Source organism: Raphanus sativus, chromosome 9 (genome assembly GCF_000801105.2).
Source record: "Raphanus sativus cultivar WK10039 chromosome 9, ASM80110v3, whole genome shotgun sequence".
NCBI classification, from domain to species: domain Eukaryota; kingdom Viridiplantae; phylum Streptophyta; class Magnoliopsida; order Brassicales; family Brassicaceae; genus Raphanus; species Raphanus sativus.
This window is the reverse complement of record NC_079519.1, coordinates 28,265,488-28,282,512: the sequence shown is the minus strand read 5'-3', so window position 1 is coordinate 28,282,512 and position 17,025 is coordinate 28,265,488. Positions and strand designations below refer to the sequence as shown.

Genomic DNA, 17,025 nt, shown 5'->3' with positions numbered 1-17,025 from the left:
CCAGTTTGTAGTTTTATAAAGTTTTTTTTTCGATATTTCACACACCTACTACAACTTTACAAGAGTTTCGTACATATATAATCTAAAGGTTTCCTAGAAGCAAAGGCTTCCCAAAACACAACACACGTAATATTACAGATGTCTAAACATAGTTATTTTCTTTTCACATGCAAGTCATACCAAAATAGATTACGTAATCACTTGACCATGTTGTAACGTCTTTGACTAAGGCACTTTCCAACAAGATTAATGCCAAAACAGGGGATGAGAGTTGATGATACATCCATTAATTCATGTCCTCATTTTAGATCAAAGCAAGTTGTTTCCACATTTCAGATTTAAACAGATCTGCTAGCAACGTAATCATCATCTTGTTATGCTTTTTCAATGCAACCATACGAATGCTTCCCTGCTTCTAGCTTCTACCCTCTTCTTCCAGAAACTAAGCTTCTGATGTCTCCCACTAAACCAGAGAGATCGAAGCAGAGGAAGAGCCAACTCCAACAATCAGTACATTTTCCACCGTCAAGATTGTCCCCTTCTTCCGAGTAACAGACTCCTTCATTTGTATGTTCGATGCTATCTTCAAAGGCTTCGCTAGGTCCAATCTCAGTTTCATCTTCTAACACTTGGTCGTCTAAGCCAGATTCATTGCTCCCATTCTCTTCGGTCAAGATCCTGGCACCACAGTCAATAATATCGAAATCATTGGAGTTGCTGCTCAGCTCGAGTACTATCTCTCTGCTCATATCAGTGGGGTAAAACTCTAGAAACCGAGAGTCGAATACAAATAGATGCTCCCTTCGAAACTTGTGGACTTCGCCTACGTAGACCAACATTTCAACTGGATAGAAGTCGTCTTGAGCCACGCCTATGCGACGACACATTAGCTGGGAAAAACTAATCTCTTGCTGCTTAGGGGAAATCACCACGCAAACCACAAAGCCGCTGTAAGGGTTGCCGTCTGGACGGATAGTCAATGAGGTTCCTCTGCCTCGGTGATCAAACTCTTCAGGCACTTCTGTTCCTGGTAAGAGTGCCACTCCTATAAAAAAAGATTGTTTAAAAATTGCTCTTCTTGCTTGTTGACTCAGTTTGAAGCAGTTGATGAAATTGAGCCGCGCATTTGGGGTGTTCAAAGAGCTAGATACGGCCTCCAGTGATTCACAGTCTTCCGCTATTACGGTTTTGAGCGAGCCAGGGAGCTTTGGTAAAGCTGTGAGTCTTGTGCAACCAGCTAGATTAAGGTTCTGTAGCTGATGAAGGGATTTGATACTATCTGAAATCTTTTGTATATCGGAATAGCTTAGGTCTAGATCTGTGACATTCTTGGGGAGATATGTTAATCTCTTGAGCTTTCCACCTTTGTTTATACTGAGAGACGTAAGACGAATCCACAGCTTAGTTGATGCAGGCACATCTTCAACCGCTGTCTCCGATATACACAGCTTTCTGATGTTCGTTGACATGACTGGAATGTTTCTCAACCTTGAACATCTTCTCATGAGGACTTCATCAAGCGATGCCAAGTTCATGCGATCTGGAATTACTTGTAGGTTTATGCATCCAGTCACCCACAACTTCTGTAGTTTATGAAGATTCGAACAAGAGGATGGAATCTCTACCAAGCTCTCGCAACCTATCAGATCCAACTTCTCAAGATTTGTAGCATTTGAAAGATCGGGAAGTTCCTTCAAATGAACAGATCCTGAAAAATCCACTTTCTGGAGATTTGCAAGCGGCTAAACGTAGACACAGAGAGAAAGAACATCATATAACATGAAGAGAAAATATGGATATCTATCTTATTAAAATATACTATACAAAACTAGCATTTGTCTTAAGTGTTATTCACTAAATATGTTATTAGAAATTTGAAGTAACTTTTTTTTTGTCAACGAAATTTGAAGTAACTAACAACATAAATTAATGTCTTTTTAGCATATTTCAAGTTGTTGTAACGGAAGTGAGAAAGAACGTCTAACATGGTTCATCTTTAAGACTATGTCCACGGGCAAACACCTATCTTATTATTGAAAGTTATATTGAAGTTATGGAGTGCAAATTTATGATTATTTTGAGTACAAAATATATATATATATAGTAGTATCCCACATCTAAAATCTAGAATTTATGGATTTATGGGTTTACACTCACGATCAAATGTAGCAATCCATAGTAACTTAGATGCAACGTTTTTAATATAACTAAGCTAGTATAATGTCTGTTATGCTGCATCTATCACCTAGATGTCATCTAGATTCAAGGCATATCAATACAAGTTTTAAAATGAATATTAAAAAATGAAATATTCAAATTAATATTAACTAATAGATTTAAAATTCATTTTTAATCTAAATGTTAGAAATGAATATATATATATATATATATATTAACATGACAAAAATAAAATATATAAAACAAGTTAGAAATGTGAAATAAAATTGAGTAATATTGTATATATAATTTTCATTTCTATAATTCTATCATAATAAAAGTTATATAGAATTATCATTTACAACAAATTATAATGATCAAAATCATTTATATTTTTAAAACCTTGTAATTAAGACCAAGCAAAACTACTTTTATGTACTAAAAATATTTACAAAATCTGTTTACGAATATTAACAAAATAAACACAAATATATTTTTTATAATTTATAAATTTATCAAAAAAATAATTATACGTTTTTTAAAATGCGGATAAAAACCTATTTTATATTATTAAAGTACAATACCAACCTTGATCCCTTCCCATAGCTTCTCGAGCTTGCTATTCTTCATACTGAGTTCGACAAGATATTGAGGATTGAATGTAGGAGGAAGACACTTGCTCGGATATGCTTCCCAATCTAGTAACCTTAGTCCGCACGGAAACTGAATCTCCTCCGGTATATGCATTCTATCATTCCCGTCATATTGTCTTTTGTAAATTTTGAGGAATCGGAGATCAGTCATTCTTTTAAAAGCTTTCTTGCTGATGGATAGTTCGTTGATTTTTGATATATCAAACGATATACCAAGAACGTTCCATGTACCCTAGTCAAATTCCAAATAAATTAAAATTGTAAGCACCCTGGCAAATGTTTAGTTTAAAGAATGACACTTATAGACTTACTGAACAAAAAAAATATAGTAAATACAGGAGAAAGAACTTACTTTGGCATGTTGAAGAACATCACAAATCTCCCGAGCATTCATCAAGATCCGGCGTTTCCAAGGGTCTTGTTTTTGAATGGCTTTTTTACCCATTTGTTCTAGTAATCTGTGCATCACTATTCTTTCCTCACATCCAATTGTCTTTATGACGAGAGATCTGCTTACAAGGATCTTCAAACCATGTTTGACATCCAAGTCACTGTCATCGAACATGGTGTTCACGAGATTCCAACTTTTATAGTTGAAAAAGACTGCAATGTGGAGAAATAGCGTTTGCTCATTCTCATCTAAACTCTCATAGCCCACTCTTAGCACGTCCTCGATATCTCGATCAAGAATAGTTCCGCTATCTTGATCAATATTAGTTTCCAGCCTGCTCAGTACCTCTTCCCATTCATCCTCCTCCTTGCCACGTAAAGATGAACCCACGACACTTAGACCCAACGGAAGTTTACCACAAAGCTTTGTCACTCTTGGTAGAAGCTTTTCAAAACCATGGTTATGAGAGTTTTTTCCAAAAGCATATCTGCATAAGATCTTGAGCGCTTGTTCATCAGATGGAAGCCCCACACGGTACGTATTTTTTATACCATGTTGCTGCAAAATCTCTTTGTTTTCTGTGGTAACTATAATCCTACTTCCAGAACCAAACCATGTAGTTTCATTTGCTAACGCTTCTAATTGCTTTATATGGTACACATCATCAAGAATGATGAGCACCTTATGCTTGGATAGCCTTTCTTCTATCACACCTGAATGGCATATCCTAATACTACCAAGGTTCAAAACATTTGAAAGAAATTGCTCCTGTAAACGCAGCTTCCAACCATGTTCATCAAATCCACTATGATTGTTTTCCCTAAGGTTGTCCACAAAACAAGTAAGCTGAAACCTATCAGAGATTTGACTTTGCAAAGCCCTAGCAATGGTGGTCTTACCAATGCCCGCAGGACCAGTGATTGCAACCATCATAACTCCATTATCATCTAAATTTAGTAAAGACTTCAATTCTCTTATATGAGGTTCAAGTCCCACCATGCCATCAAAGTCTCTAGACGGTGTCGCATTGAGTTTATCTGAAACGTCTCTGGCTATTTGCTTGATCATGCCCGCTTCATTTTCACTAACAAAAAAAAGAAAGAACAGGAAAGCACATCAAATATTCACATAGACAACCTTCATCTGTTCCCAATAGTTTATAACAAGTAGTTCTAATATTTATTCAACAAAAACATTCCCTTATAACACCAGTAACTGTTTATTTTTTCCTTGGTGATTATAATAGAACCTAAGAAAATAAAAACTAACCATCTTAGGAAGTCTACTCCAGCAATGTTGCTCACATCAGTCAAAGCTTTGATCCATTTCTGCTTTTCCTCTTTTGTCTTACGTTCACAAGTATCCTCGAAAGCGATCCCGAATTCCCCGGTCTGCTTCCGTACATCGGATGGCTCCACTCCATAGAAGATGGTCATCACAATCTGTCCCATAGATTTTTTGCACTCCAATATCTCCACCAATTCATCCAAACACCAGCTTGACGAAGCATATTTCTTGGAGAGAATCACAATCGCGATCCTGGATTCTCTTATACCAGTTGTGAGTGAAGGAGCTATCTCTTCGCCTCTCACCATCTTTTGATCATTATACATAGTGATACCATTGACATTAAATTGTTCACGCATGTGGCTGAGAAGTGTTTTTCGGACATCAGGTCCGTGAAAGCTCGCAAAGACATTGAAACTCCAGTTGCGAGTCGACAATGAAGAAGTAAGAGAAGCCATGAGAAACAAGAGAGAAGAAAAAGGGTGAAGAGAAGTTGAAGCAATTTGTTTTATTTCAAATGATTTTTCAGGAAAGATATAGATACACAAACGATATTATAAAAACAGGGACCCTTATGTTTGTTGTTGCGAACCGCGTTGACTTATGTAAGGGAGAAACTTTCATATGTAATAATTAAGATGAAGGGTTTCTTGTTCTTTACCTCAAGAGTCAATCAAGACTTATATCGATTTACGCAAAATGATAACCATAGATATGTAGTTCTTTAGTGGTGGTCTTTTAAATATATAGAAGAATTAGGAAGTAAACTAACACTTGTAGTTTTTAAATCATATAGGAAGGAGAACATGAGCCTCCCTAAACTGTTGACAAGAGAGAGGCAGAGATATAATAAGTCTATTGGCATTTTTATATCTTCAAGTTCAAACTCCTAAAAGTAAACGACTTTTTATAAAGAAAGGAAAACTATTAATCAAACACTTGTCGTTGTTAAATCGGTTTAGTAACACTAGCTATAAAATATATTAGTTAGAGATCAGATTTTATACAGTACACATTAATATGTTCACGGTCTGCAAACAAAGTTGACCAAAAAAATATCTCACTTGAAAATGTGAAATGCATTAATACCATGTTGACAATTACTTAATCAAGGAACCATCCTATTGGCTTTTGTATCGTGTCAACTTGCTGATGGTAAGAGGTAGGCAACGCCATTTACGCTTAATATATAGATCGTGAGTGGTTTAGAGCAGCCATACATGGTTATCATAACATAAAAATCGAACCCGACATGAACCTAACTGAAAGACATGGGAAAAATTGCATTTATTGTCCTTATATCTTTTGAAAAAAGAGATCATCAAACGAGTGAATCCAATATTAAGGCTTTTAGTGTGACGGGCCCATGATGTTTTTAGCTCACATAGCAGCCACGTCATCACCTACCTACCTTGCTTCTCACGAAGTTGGAGAGATGATCCAAACAGATTTGTCCACCAGTACGGTCACTGCTCAGAAAAGAGTCGTTTTCAAACGCTTCGTTGGATTCAAACACATAGCGCTCCTTTCGATCTGGTCGGTCAAGATCTGAACACCACACTCGACAATTTCAAAGTCGTGGAGTTTGCTGCTAAATTCAAACACTATCTCGCTACTGCTTTTGTCTTCTTCAATACAACCAGAGTGAAAGACGAACAGATGCTCTGTTCCAAATCTAGGGATACGATAAACTTTGACAGAGGAGAGGTCTAACTCGCATTTACCTATGCGACGACGACACAACAGCTGCGACACTCTGTAATCTCTGATTTCATGGTTTGGTGCAACCACGAGGCAAATCTTGAATTTTGAGGAAGCAGAGTAAGGAAGTGTTAAAGAACTTCCTCTGGCTCGGTGATGATCGAACTCTTCAGGTACTTCTCTTCCTGGTAACAGAGCCCACCCGTCAAGATACGACTGTTGGATAATCGTTCGTCTTGCTTGTTCGCCAAGTTTGAAGCAGTTGGTGAAGTTAAGCTGCGCGTTTGGAGTGTAAAACGGACAAGAAACACTCTCCAGCGATTCGCAGTCGTTCGCAGATAGGAACATGAGCTGAGGAGGGAGCTCCGGCAACGACTCGAGTTTTCTACAGCCAGAGAGATTAAAATGTTGAAGACCGTGAAGCGCTTTGATGCAATCTTAAACCTTCTCGATTCCGCTGTAGCTTAGGTTTAGATGAGATACGCCTTCGGGGACATTGTTTATAGTCTTGAGCTTCCCATTGTAGCTTAGATCAAGAAACCGAAGACGAGTCCAGTGCTGAATCGATGCAGGCACTTCTTCGACCAAGGTGTTTGATAGTTTGAGCGATGAGATGTTTTTAGAAAAGTCTGGAAACTTTCTCAGTCGTGAGCATCCTGCCATGTTGACAACTTTAAGAGATGCCAAATTCATGGTGCTTGGCAAGACTTGCAGGTTAGAGCAAGCGAACATGGCTAAGACCTTTAGTTTGTGAAGATTCGAGAAAGAAAATGGAATCTCTACCAGACTCTGGCACCAAGCCAGATCCAATCTCTCGAGTTTTGTAGCGTTTGAAAGATCTGGGAGTTCTTTCAAATGCCATGATTCCATCAGCTCCATCTTCTTTAGATTTGTTAATCGCTGAATGCAAAAAAAAAAAAACATAACAGTTGAGAAACGTATTGGTACAAATAGTCAGAAAGTAAATAGTTATAAAAACTAACCGGAGTTCCTTGCCAGAGCTTTTCCAGCTGGCTTTCTTGCATATTGAGTTCTACAAGATGTTCTGGATAGAATTTAGGAGGAAGACTCTTGCTTGGGTATGCATCCCAATGTAGTAACCTTAAACGAGGTGGAAACTCCATGTCCTCGGGTATATATACTCTATCGTTTTGGTCATGCCATCTTGTGTGTACACTGAGGTATAGAAGATTCGGCATCCTTTTGAAAGCACTTGCACTTATAAACACTTCGCCAGTCTCAAATGTATCAAATGATATTCCAGACACGGCTCTAGTTCCCTTAAACCAATTTCCAAACAAATGATATTTGTTAGAAAAATCGATAAGGTGATAAAGACTTATGAATGATATAATAAGGAAAAGAAACTTACTTTTCCATGTTCAAGGATATCGCAAATCTCATGTGCATCCATTAAGATTTGGCGTTTCCAAGGCTCTTGTCTATGTATCACCTGTCTACCCACTTGTTGTAGTAACTTGTGCATCACTACTTTACCTTTGGAAGATATATCTATGAGAGATCTATTGACTAGTGTATTTAACCCATGTTTTTCATCCATATGAGTACTAGAAATCATGCTTTTCACATGATCACTGTCTTTGTAGTTGAAGAAGATTGCAAAGTAGAGAAATAAAATTTGATCATTTTCATGCAAACTCTCATAGCCGACTCTTAGTACTCTTTCGATATCTCGATCAAGATTAGTTTCTAGCCTATGCACTACAGCATCCCACTCATCCTCATTTTTCCCACGTAAAGATGAACCCACAACACGGAGACTTAATGGAAGATTACAACATAACTCGACTACCCTTTCAGCAAGATCTTTAAAACCACTAGTTGGAGTGATTTGTCTGAAAGCATACCTGGAAAAGATGCCAAGAGCTTCTTCATTAGATGGAAGATTCACATGGTATGTATTTTTGATACCATGGTGCTTGAAAAGCTCTTGATCATCCGTAGTCACAATAATCCTACTACCATGACCAAACCAAGATACATCTCTAGCCAAAGCATCTAACTGCTCTAGATGATCCACATCATCAAGTATGATAAGAACCTTTTGGTTTTGTAACCTTTCGTATACCACATCTGAGTGAAAAATCTTCATTCCATCATGGTTCAAAATCTTTGAAAGAAGCTGTTCTTGTAAATGCAGTTTTAAACCATGTTGATCACAATCAATTCTCCTATAAATCCCCCTCACATTTTCCATAAAATACCTAAGCGGAAAATTGCTAGAGAGTTGGTTGTATAAAGCCCTCGCAATGGTAGTTTTACCAATTCCAGCAGGACCAGAGATTCCAACTATCATAGCTCCATCTTTTTCCAAATGCAACAAAGACTTCAATTTTTCCAAATTAGCTTCAAGTCCCACCATGCCATCAAAATCGTTAGATGGTGTAGCATTTAGTTTGTCTGAAACATCTTTTGCAATTTTCTCAATCATATCCGCTTCATTGACCCTAACAAAAGAGAAGAAGATCAGTAAGTCAGTCATATACATTAAGTTAGTGTTACATCTCCTTAATTCTTATTATTTTCAGCATTAATCTGAGAGTGAATGAAAGATTAATTTAACAAGGGTAAATTAACAAAGATATATTAGCTTTTCTTTTGAAACACAAGATATATTAATATTGTTGATCTGTTTCCTTCACTAAGGATATATTTTCCAAAAAGATAGAAAACTATTAACCGTTTTCATTGTAATATGAATCAGTCTCTCCTAAAGGTTATTCAAAGTTAAAAGAATATTTGAGAGAGATTAATAAACAAATTTGCCGCATATCAGCTAACCAGTTCATGGAGTGTTCTCCTTCTACGTTGGCGACATGAGTCAAAGCTCTGGTCCAACTCTGTATTTCTGTCTGGGTTCTCCCTTCGCAAGTTTTCTTGAAATCCTCCCCAAATTCGCCGATCTGCTTCCTCACATCAGATGGATCAACTTTGTAGAAAATTGTCATGACAATCTGTCCAGCAGTTTCCTCACACTTCAAAATCTCCACCAGCTCATTCAAGCACCAACTTGAGGAAGCATAGCTCTGTGAGAGCACCACGATCAAGATTCTTGATTCTTGTATTGCCCGAGTGAGTTCAGGTTTGATGATTTGACTTCTCTGGATCTCTTGATCATTGAACATTATGATTCCATTGCGTTCAAACTGCTTGCGTAAGTGACTTAGAAATGATACACGGACATCTGGCCCGTGGAAGCTCGGGAAGACATGGAATCTCCAGCAGCAAGATGACGAAGAAGGACGAAGAGCCATGAGAGACAATAGAGATAGAAAGTGTAGTTAAGGAGAAATTGAAGAAAACAAATATCAGATATCTACCTAAGGTGGTGTGGAAAGCTATAAATACATATTAGGAATACCGTGTGTTAGCAACCAGCTTACATTTAATGAGAGTAGAAACTTCAAAAGAGATTTAAGGTTTTTTTTTGGTCATCAATGCCTTAAACTGGCTTACAACTATGAACTCATTAGTCATTAACTTCCTAAATGGTTTTGAAAAGTGATGTAAAAAAATGGTTTTGAAAAGTTGTATTCTAAAGTTTGATTCATTTTTAACTTCTCTAGAGTTGGAGGAAAAAGCCATTTAAGAAAGAGATGATGCATGCAAAATGAAAACTCTTTTCTTTCGATATTTACATCAAAAGATTTGTCCTCATCCCATTTTCAACATTTATGTATTGAATATTGGATAATATACATCGTTACTTATTCAAAATCAAAACATTATATCTTGTCAAATCATATCACTCGATTTTATAATATAGAAAAAAACAAAATATATGGATTTGTACACCTCAGTATCGCATCATTAAAATACTAGGCATGCGTCCATGAAAACAAAAAGTTTGAACAGTTTTGATCTGGAGTCTCAAGACTTATAGGAAACAACAAATTTGTATTTTTCTTTTTCAAAAAAAAAAATTGAACCTGAATAGATCTTTCACTTCTTAGAAGTAGGTCTAACACTTATTATCTGAAATTGAAATAGTTAAAAGCATTACATACACCTTTGTTTTAAATTATTGTTAATATTTTATATTTTTAATATTATTTTAAAGATCTAAATCTGAATCTAGATATTACAAAATTTAAAAGAATATTTGATATCTGGATATTCAAAAATTTCGGATCTTGATAAAAATAATAAAAATATGGATGTACCGGATAAATATTCGGATCCGAATATCTTATGCCGGATATCAGATCCTCCCATACTTTCTTAAAAGTACAAGAATTTAAAGCAGGATTTTGAAAAGAAAAGAAAAAAATGGTGTTGATTCCATTTATTTTCTTGAGACATGACAGTGGCTGAAATGTGAAACAAGACACAACACTAATCAAGATTCATTTCTTCGGAAGAAAAATATACTGACGTTTTTGCAACTACGTTCTGGTATGAACGGTCTCTAGTTTATTCGACAATTAATCGTTTGATTTGATGTATCAGATGATATATTTTATCATTTGATTCAATGCTTTCACAGAATATGATTCGTTTCTAGCAGCCACAAAATAAGATCTACAGAAGAAATAAGAAGCATTTTTCAAATTATGATATCACCGAGCTATCTTTTTTTTTTGTCACGCAACTACTGCAATTGAAAGCCCAGCAGGCAAAGTCGGGCCACAGGAAAATATTGGATCAAATGCTGGTATAGACCACAAGGATAAAAAAAATCTCATATGGACCTATGTATTTCTCTTTTTATTTTACATTTAGTTTTAAATAAAAATCTATATAAAATAACTAAAATCCGATTGACAGAATCATATAACAACAAGCCGGTTTTAAAAAATAGGAGATGGCGATTTTTCTCTCTAATTTTTCTCTCACAAACAAATACTCATATGGAGTCAGAGGGTCCCTCTTGACCAATCAGGATGGAGATAACCATCGAAAGAATCTTTTCCTTGCCGCGAAACAGATTTTTTTGGAAATTTTCCAAATCTTAACTCATGATATCACGCGAATCTCGTTAAAATCCTCTTTTGCATTCAAATCTTCAAGCAAGCAAGGTGTTTTTGTAGGGTTTTCTCATCAGTCGTCAAACTCTCATTACGCTACAGCAACCGAAAACAAGTACTTCTGGCTACATACTCCTCTGTTTTTACTCTTAATGGACGGAGGTTTGGAAGAAGTGATGCAAGCAATGTCCTTAGAGGAAGATCTACCGGTGATATTGACGGACGATGAAGATTACAGTGCGGCGGTTCGTAACGAAAAGAGCCTGATAGGAAGGCTCTTGAACCCAGAATGTCAGAACATGGCTCGTATGCTCCGAACTATGCCGAGGATTTGGAGAATCTATGATCGGGTGAGAGGAATAGCATTATCCAACGAGAGTTTCCAGTTCATCTTTGATCTGGAAACAGACCTTAACACAGTGTTGAATCAAGGATTCTGGACGTCTGAAGATTGGGGAATGGTGATGGATAGATGGGTGGAATTCCCTCCTCAGGATTATCTACAAAAAGCCTATGTATGGATCCGACTCTCACAGCTTCCAGTGAACTATCTCACCTTGAAAACCATTAGGGCAGTCTCTAACCCAATTGGTCATGTCAAAGATATTGAGTTCGACCCGACCAAACCACACTTGCAAGAGTATGTACGCGTGCGAGTGATTCTGGATCTTCAGCAACCGGTGAGAGACACTAAAGTGATGCAACTTCCTGGTGGAAGAAGCACAGTTGTGAAGGTGGAGTATGAAAGAGTGAGGAAGAAGTGCTTTCATTGCTTTAGACTCTCACATGAGAAACAAAGATGCCCTATTCTCAAAGCTCAGAAACATAATGGAGGTTCGGCTACTGACAAAGGAAAAAGTGTCGCTTTAGCACCAGTGATACACCGTCAGCATCATCCTGATCTAGTAGAGGCTATCATGCCTCTCTTGGCACCTACGGCACCCCCGGGGTTTCCTCCTAAATCCTTGGTGGCTCCAGAGGTGTTTGAGGAGATGCAGTACTACATGAACTGCACTGATCCAGAAGAAAGACGCCTAAGAGAAGCAAAGATGGTGAAAGCTCTCCGGGATCTCTCTACAAACCCAGGAGCCCAGAGCTCGTATCTTTGCTTAGAGGATCATCCCATAATTTCTGGTGTGCAGAACAAAAATGTGGGAAGGGTCTTTGATTTTCGTTCAGCACAAACAGAGGAAACAGAACAGAGTCAGCAAATGATGCCTACAGAGGAGCTAAGGGGTGCTGAAGCTATAGCTCCAAAGGATGGTCTCTCGTTAACTGGCAGACGGCTGGAGAAGCTCTCATTGGCAATGACTGCTCACATTGAGCCACAGTTAAAGCCTCAAACAGTTGCTGAAGGCTCGGGAGATAATTTGCGGATAAACGCAGGAGTGGCGTTCACAATGGGTCGTGATGATCAGTCAGTATCAGGAGGAAGTGGTAAAAACAGAGCATCCAAGCGACCTGGAGCATCGTAGAAGCGGTTTAAACCAAACTCCCAAGGTGGTAGGAAGTCCTCTACATCAGAACAAAATGTGTTTGTTCAAGATGAAGGTGACAGTAGTGTGAAGAGGAAGGCAAGAGAAGGGATGGAGGTTTCGTCCAAGATGTCAAAACACTGTGATGGTTCGATGGTTCACCAGAAACCATCCGACCCTCAATGACGACACTCAGTTGGAACTGTCGGAGTTTGAGGAGCGTCCTGACAGTTCGACATCTAGAGGAGATGTGTCGTGAGCATCTTCCAGATTTCTTGTTTCTCCTAGAGACTAAAAACTCTAGTGATCACGTTGGAGGTTTTAAAAGATCGTTGGATTATGACCACATCTTTATGGTGAATCCAGTGGGTCTTAGTGGAGGCTTAGCTTTGTTTTGGAGAGACTCACATGAAGTGGAGATACTGTCTGCAAGCGACAGAATCATTGATGTTCGAGTGAAACAAAGAGACTTGGTATATTTCATCTCCTTTGTATATGGAGATCCTGTTAGACAGCAAAGACAGATTGTATGGGACAATCTTAAGACTATTGGTCTTAACAGAAACGAGGGATGGTGTCTCGTTGGTGATTTTAATGAAATGATGAACTCATCTGAGAAGAGTGGTGGTCCAGTAAGAGAAGAATCCTCCTTCTATAATTTTCGGTCTATGGCTCGAGACTGTCAGATTAAGGAGGTACCGAGCTCTGGTGATAAATTCTCATGGGTTGGAGCAAGAGAAATTATATCAAATGGAGTCAAAGAAAAGGTGTGGATTCAATGTCGCCTTGACAGAGCTTTTGGGAACTCAGAGTGGTTCCGTTTATTCCCACGGTCTCACACGCAATATCTTGAGCGCCTGGGCTCAGATCACAGACCCATATTGACAAGTGTTGCAGGCTCAAGCACGAGACATATGGGGAGATTTGTTTACGACAAACGATGGAGTAATAAACCTGAAGTGGTTGAGTTGGTTCGAAAGGGGTGGAACAATGTTCAAGGGAGAGTTTCTGGTACTGTATCAGAGCGCATTGCTTCTTGTAGGAAACTGATTTCTAAATGGAAACGGAATGAGATCAGTAACTCTAAGAAGATGATAGCTAAACTTCGAACTGAGCTAGAGGAAGAAGAAAGAAAGACAATGCCGTCTATGCCAAGAATGATACACTTAAAGTTGGAACTTGCCAAACTTTTCCAAGAGGAAGAAGAGTTTTGGAGGCGTAAAAGCAAGAACAATTGGTTGCAAGCCGGGGACAAAAACACTAAGCTTTTTCATGGCTGGGCTAAAACACGCAAAATGAAGAACAACATTCCATCTCTGACTGATTCTCATGGAGTGGAACACACGTCAGAGGAGGCCAAAGGTGATATAGCGATACAATACTTCACTGAGTTGTTTTCTTCGTCAAATCCTACTGATGCTGCTGAGCTCCTTCGAGGTTTCTCTCCCCGAGTGACGTTAACAATGAATCAAAGTCTGATAAAGTCTGTGACGGATGCAGAGATAAAAACGGCGGTGAAGGTTATCAAGAGTGATAGTTCACCAGGCGCTGATGGAATGACGGGCCATTTCTTTCAGAAATTCTGGGACATTACCGGTCCTAAGATAGTTGAAGAGGTGAAGAGCTTCTTCTTGGAAGGGGCCATACCACAAGATTGGAACTATACTCAGCTTTGCTTACTGCCAAAGAAACCGAACCCCACTTTAATGACGGATCTTCGTCCAATCAGTTTATGTGCAGTTTCGTACAAGATAGTATCCAACATTCTGTGTATGCGGCTGAAAGCAATACTGCCTAAACTGGTCTCACAGACACAAGGAGCTTTCGTGGCAGGCAGACTAATATCTGATAACTTGCTCATAGCGCATGAGATGGTCCATGGCCTTAGGACAAATCCAAACTGTAAAGGAGAGTACATTGCTATCAAGACTGACATGTCAAAGGCGTATGATAGAGTTGAGTGGGACTTTTTGGAAGTCTTATTCCAGAAGATGGGTTTTGATAGTAAATGGATTCATTGGGTCATGATGTGTATAAGATCAGTTACTTATACCGTGCTTCTGAATGGCCAAACGTATGGGAAGATCACACCTGAAAGGGGCATTCACCAAGGAGACCCACTCTCTCCTTTTCTCTTTATACTATGCGCAGAGGCATTGGTTCATGTTATGAACAGAGCTGACTTGGAAGGAAACATCACGGGCATGAAGTTAACAAAACACTGTCCTGCCATACAACATCTGTTGTTCGCATATGACAGTTTGTTCCTTTGCAAAGCTACATTAAAAGAATGCTCAAACTTCCTACATTGCTTGGAGTTATACGGTAAAGCATCAGGTCAGGTAATTAATTTTCAGAAGTCGTCTGTCACTTTTGGAGCTGATATTGATCCTATGATGAGACGACTGATAGCAGAGCTGCTAGAGATAGAGAATGAGGGTGGAGCAGGGACATATCTAGGACTTCCCGAGTGTTTCAGCGGCTCGAAACAGAAACTACTAGCTTTCATTGGCGAGAAGCTTGGCAAAAGGTTCAGTGGATGGTACGCTAAAATGCTTTCTTTAGGGGGAAAAGAGGTGCTCCTCAGGTCGGTTGCTATGGCCCTACCTGTCTATGCTATGTCCTGCTTTAGGCTAACTAAACATCACTGCCAAAAGATCATGAGCGCTATGTCTGCCTTCTGGTGGAATGAAAGTGGAGACAAGAGGAAGATTCATTGGGTTTCCTGGCCAAAATTGGGCTTACCTAAGGACCTTGGTGGCTTAGGTTTCAGGGATATTGAGGATTTTAATCAGGCCTTATTGGCGAAACAAGCTTGGAAGCTACTCAATGAACCGCAAAGCTTACTAGCACAAATATATAAAGGAAGGTACTACGCCAACACAGAGTTTCTGGAGTGTGGTAAGGGATACCGCCCCTCATATGCCTGGCGAAGCATCCTATTTGGGAGAGAGTTGCTGATGAAGGGGTTAGTTAAGTCTATTGGCAATGGGAGATCGACCTCAGTTTGGGGTGAGAAATGGATCATGGATGAGGTTCCAAGGCGACATGTTAATCATCAAATACTCATAGATGTCAACCTAAAGGTCTCATCTTTACTTACAAACTCAGGGGAGTGGAATGATGACGTCTTAACAGAGCTTTTTCCACCTAATGAAGTCTTGCGGATCAGACAAATGATGCCGAGCACAGATGCTGACTGCTTTATATGGGCATTTTCAAGACATGGAGCCTATTCTGTTAAGGGTGGCTATGAACTACTTGCTTCGGCTAAAGCTGCATCATCTGGTCCAGTTTCACCCGAGGAACAGAGTCGTAATGACATTAAGAAAAGGATATGGAAAATCCCGACACTTCCTAAGATCCGTATGTTTCTGTGGAGAGCGGTTTCAGGGGCTTTAGCGGTGGCTGATCGCTTGTCTTCCAGAGGTTTAGAGGTGGAAACTAGATGCAAACTTTGCAATAATGGTCAGGAAACCATAGATCATGTCCTGTTTCATTGTTCAGAAGCTATCAGTATTTGGGCTGACATCGGATTACCTCTACACGCAACAGCTTCTCAACAAACCCTTGAAGAGAAAATTGCAGTCGTCCTGAACTTAATGGAAGACAAGAGTAAAGCACAAGCTCTTGTTCGTTTAATTCCTTGGGTGATGTGGCTGATTTGGAAAAACAGGAACTCCATTTTATATGCTGACACGCAAATATCAAGGATGAAACTCATTGGAGACATGAAAGAAGAGGTGGATCAATGGTTTCAACTAAATACTCTCCCCAACTTAACGGCAACGGCATCGAGCAGTCTGCAACAAGGTGAAAGATGGTTCCCTCCAGAGAATGGTGTCATCAAGTGTAACGTTCATGCCAATTGGAGAAATACACACCTTCATAGCGGGATAGCTTGGATCACAAGAGACCAGTACGGGAATGTGGCTCACCACGCTAGAGATGCCTTAGTCCACGCTCCGAATCGTTTCATAGCTGAGCTGAAATGCATAATATCTGCCATGACTAGCCTGAGTGACTTGAGATTCTCAAGGGTGACTATCTCCTCAGATTATACAGAGGTTATAGAAGCTATTAAATATCCTCTGAAATGGCCGCGGCACAGAAGTCTGCTACAACAAATAATGAGGCTACAAGAGAAGTTTCAGTTGATCACTTTCGACAGTGAGAAAGTAGCAGCAAATGGTATTGCTCGTGACATTGCACGAAGCATCTTGCAAGATGGTCGATTCCAATCTTACTTAGCCATGGGAGGTCCCTCTTGGCTACATGATAGAATAGCAAGAGAACAACATTGAAGCAATATTTGGCTCTTATTTAGAGTTGGGTTGTCTTCATTTTTTCACTACCTTGGGGTAGAAGGCATT

At 39.0% G+C, this 17,025-nt stretch overlaps 3 protein-coding genes across 3 annotated transcripts; 1 reads left to right on the top strand and 2 right to left on the bottom strand.

Annotated features, from left to right (window-relative positions):
• Positions 1 to 27: 27 nt before the first annotated feature.
• Positions 28 to 4,946, bottom strand: LOC108825879 (disease resistance protein RML1B-like). The gene is made up of 4 exons (XM_056994089.1): positions 4,471 to 4,946; positions 3,163 to 4,285; positions 2,746 to 3,042; positions 28 to 1,742 (listed from the first exon to the last, which is right to left on the bottom strand). Exons 1-4 carry the CDS (start codon positions 4,944 to 4,946, stop codon positions 423 to 425), a joined length of 3,216 nt encoding a protein of 1,071 aa, XP_056850069.1. The 3' UTR covers positions 28 to 422.
• Positions 4,947 to 5,756: 810 nt separating this feature from the next.
• On the bottom strand, positions 5,757 to 9,832 carry LOC108825873 (disease resistance protein RML1A-like). The gene is made up of 4 exons (XM_056994101.1): positions 8,992 to 9,832; positions 7,562 to 8,657; positions 7,173 to 7,469; positions 5,757 to 7,089 (listed from the first exon to the last, which is right to left on the bottom strand). Exons 1-4 carry the CDS (start codon positions 9,462 to 9,464, stop codon positions 6,628 to 6,630), a joined length of 2,328 nt encoding a protein of 775 aa, XP_056850081.1. The 5' UTR covers positions 9,465 to 9,832; the 3' UTR covers positions 5,757 to 6,627.
• A 1,497-nt stretch (positions 9,833 to 11,329) lies between these two features.
• Positions 11,330 to 12,652, top strand: LOC130500197 (uncharacterized). Its single transcript, XM_056994953.1, has one exon. The coding sequence runs from the start codon at positions 11,330 to 11,332 to the stop codon at positions 12,650 to 12,652; it is 1,323 nt and encodes a 440-aa protein (XP_056850933.1).
• Positions 12,653 to 17,025: the final 4,373 nt, after the last annotated feature.

Bases quoted from the DNA above. Each gene is read 5' to 3' on its own strand.
- LOC108825879 (XM_056994089.1), bottom strand. From the start codon at position 4,946: ATGGCTTCTCTTACTTCTTCATTGTCGACTCGCAACTGGAGTTTCAAT. The intron at 4,286-4,470 runs GTTAGTTTTTAT...TTTTTTTGTTAG, and splicing joins GGAGTAGACTTCCTAAGATG to TGAAAATGAAGCGGGCATGA. The intron at 3,043-3,162 runs GTAAGTTCTTTC...GAATTTGACTAG, and splicing joins ATGTTCTTCAACATGCCAAA to GGTACATGGAACGTTCTTGG.
- LOC108825873 (XM_056994101.1), bottom strand. From the start codon at position 9,464: ATGGCTCTTCGTCCTTCTTCGTCATCTTGCTGCTGGAGATTCCATGTC. The intron at 8,658-8,991 runs GTTAGCTGATAT...CTCTTTTGTTAG, and splicing joins GGAGAACACTCCATGAACTG to GGTCAATGAAGCGGATATGA. The intron at 7,090-7,172 runs GTTAGTTTTTAT...TTTTGCATTCAG, and splicing joins AGCTCTGGCAAGGAACTCCG to CGATTAACAAATCTAAAGAA.
- LOC130500197 (XM_056994953.1), top strand. From the start codon at position 11,330: ATGGACGGAGGTTTGGAAGAAGTGATGCAAGCAATGTCCTTAGAGGAA.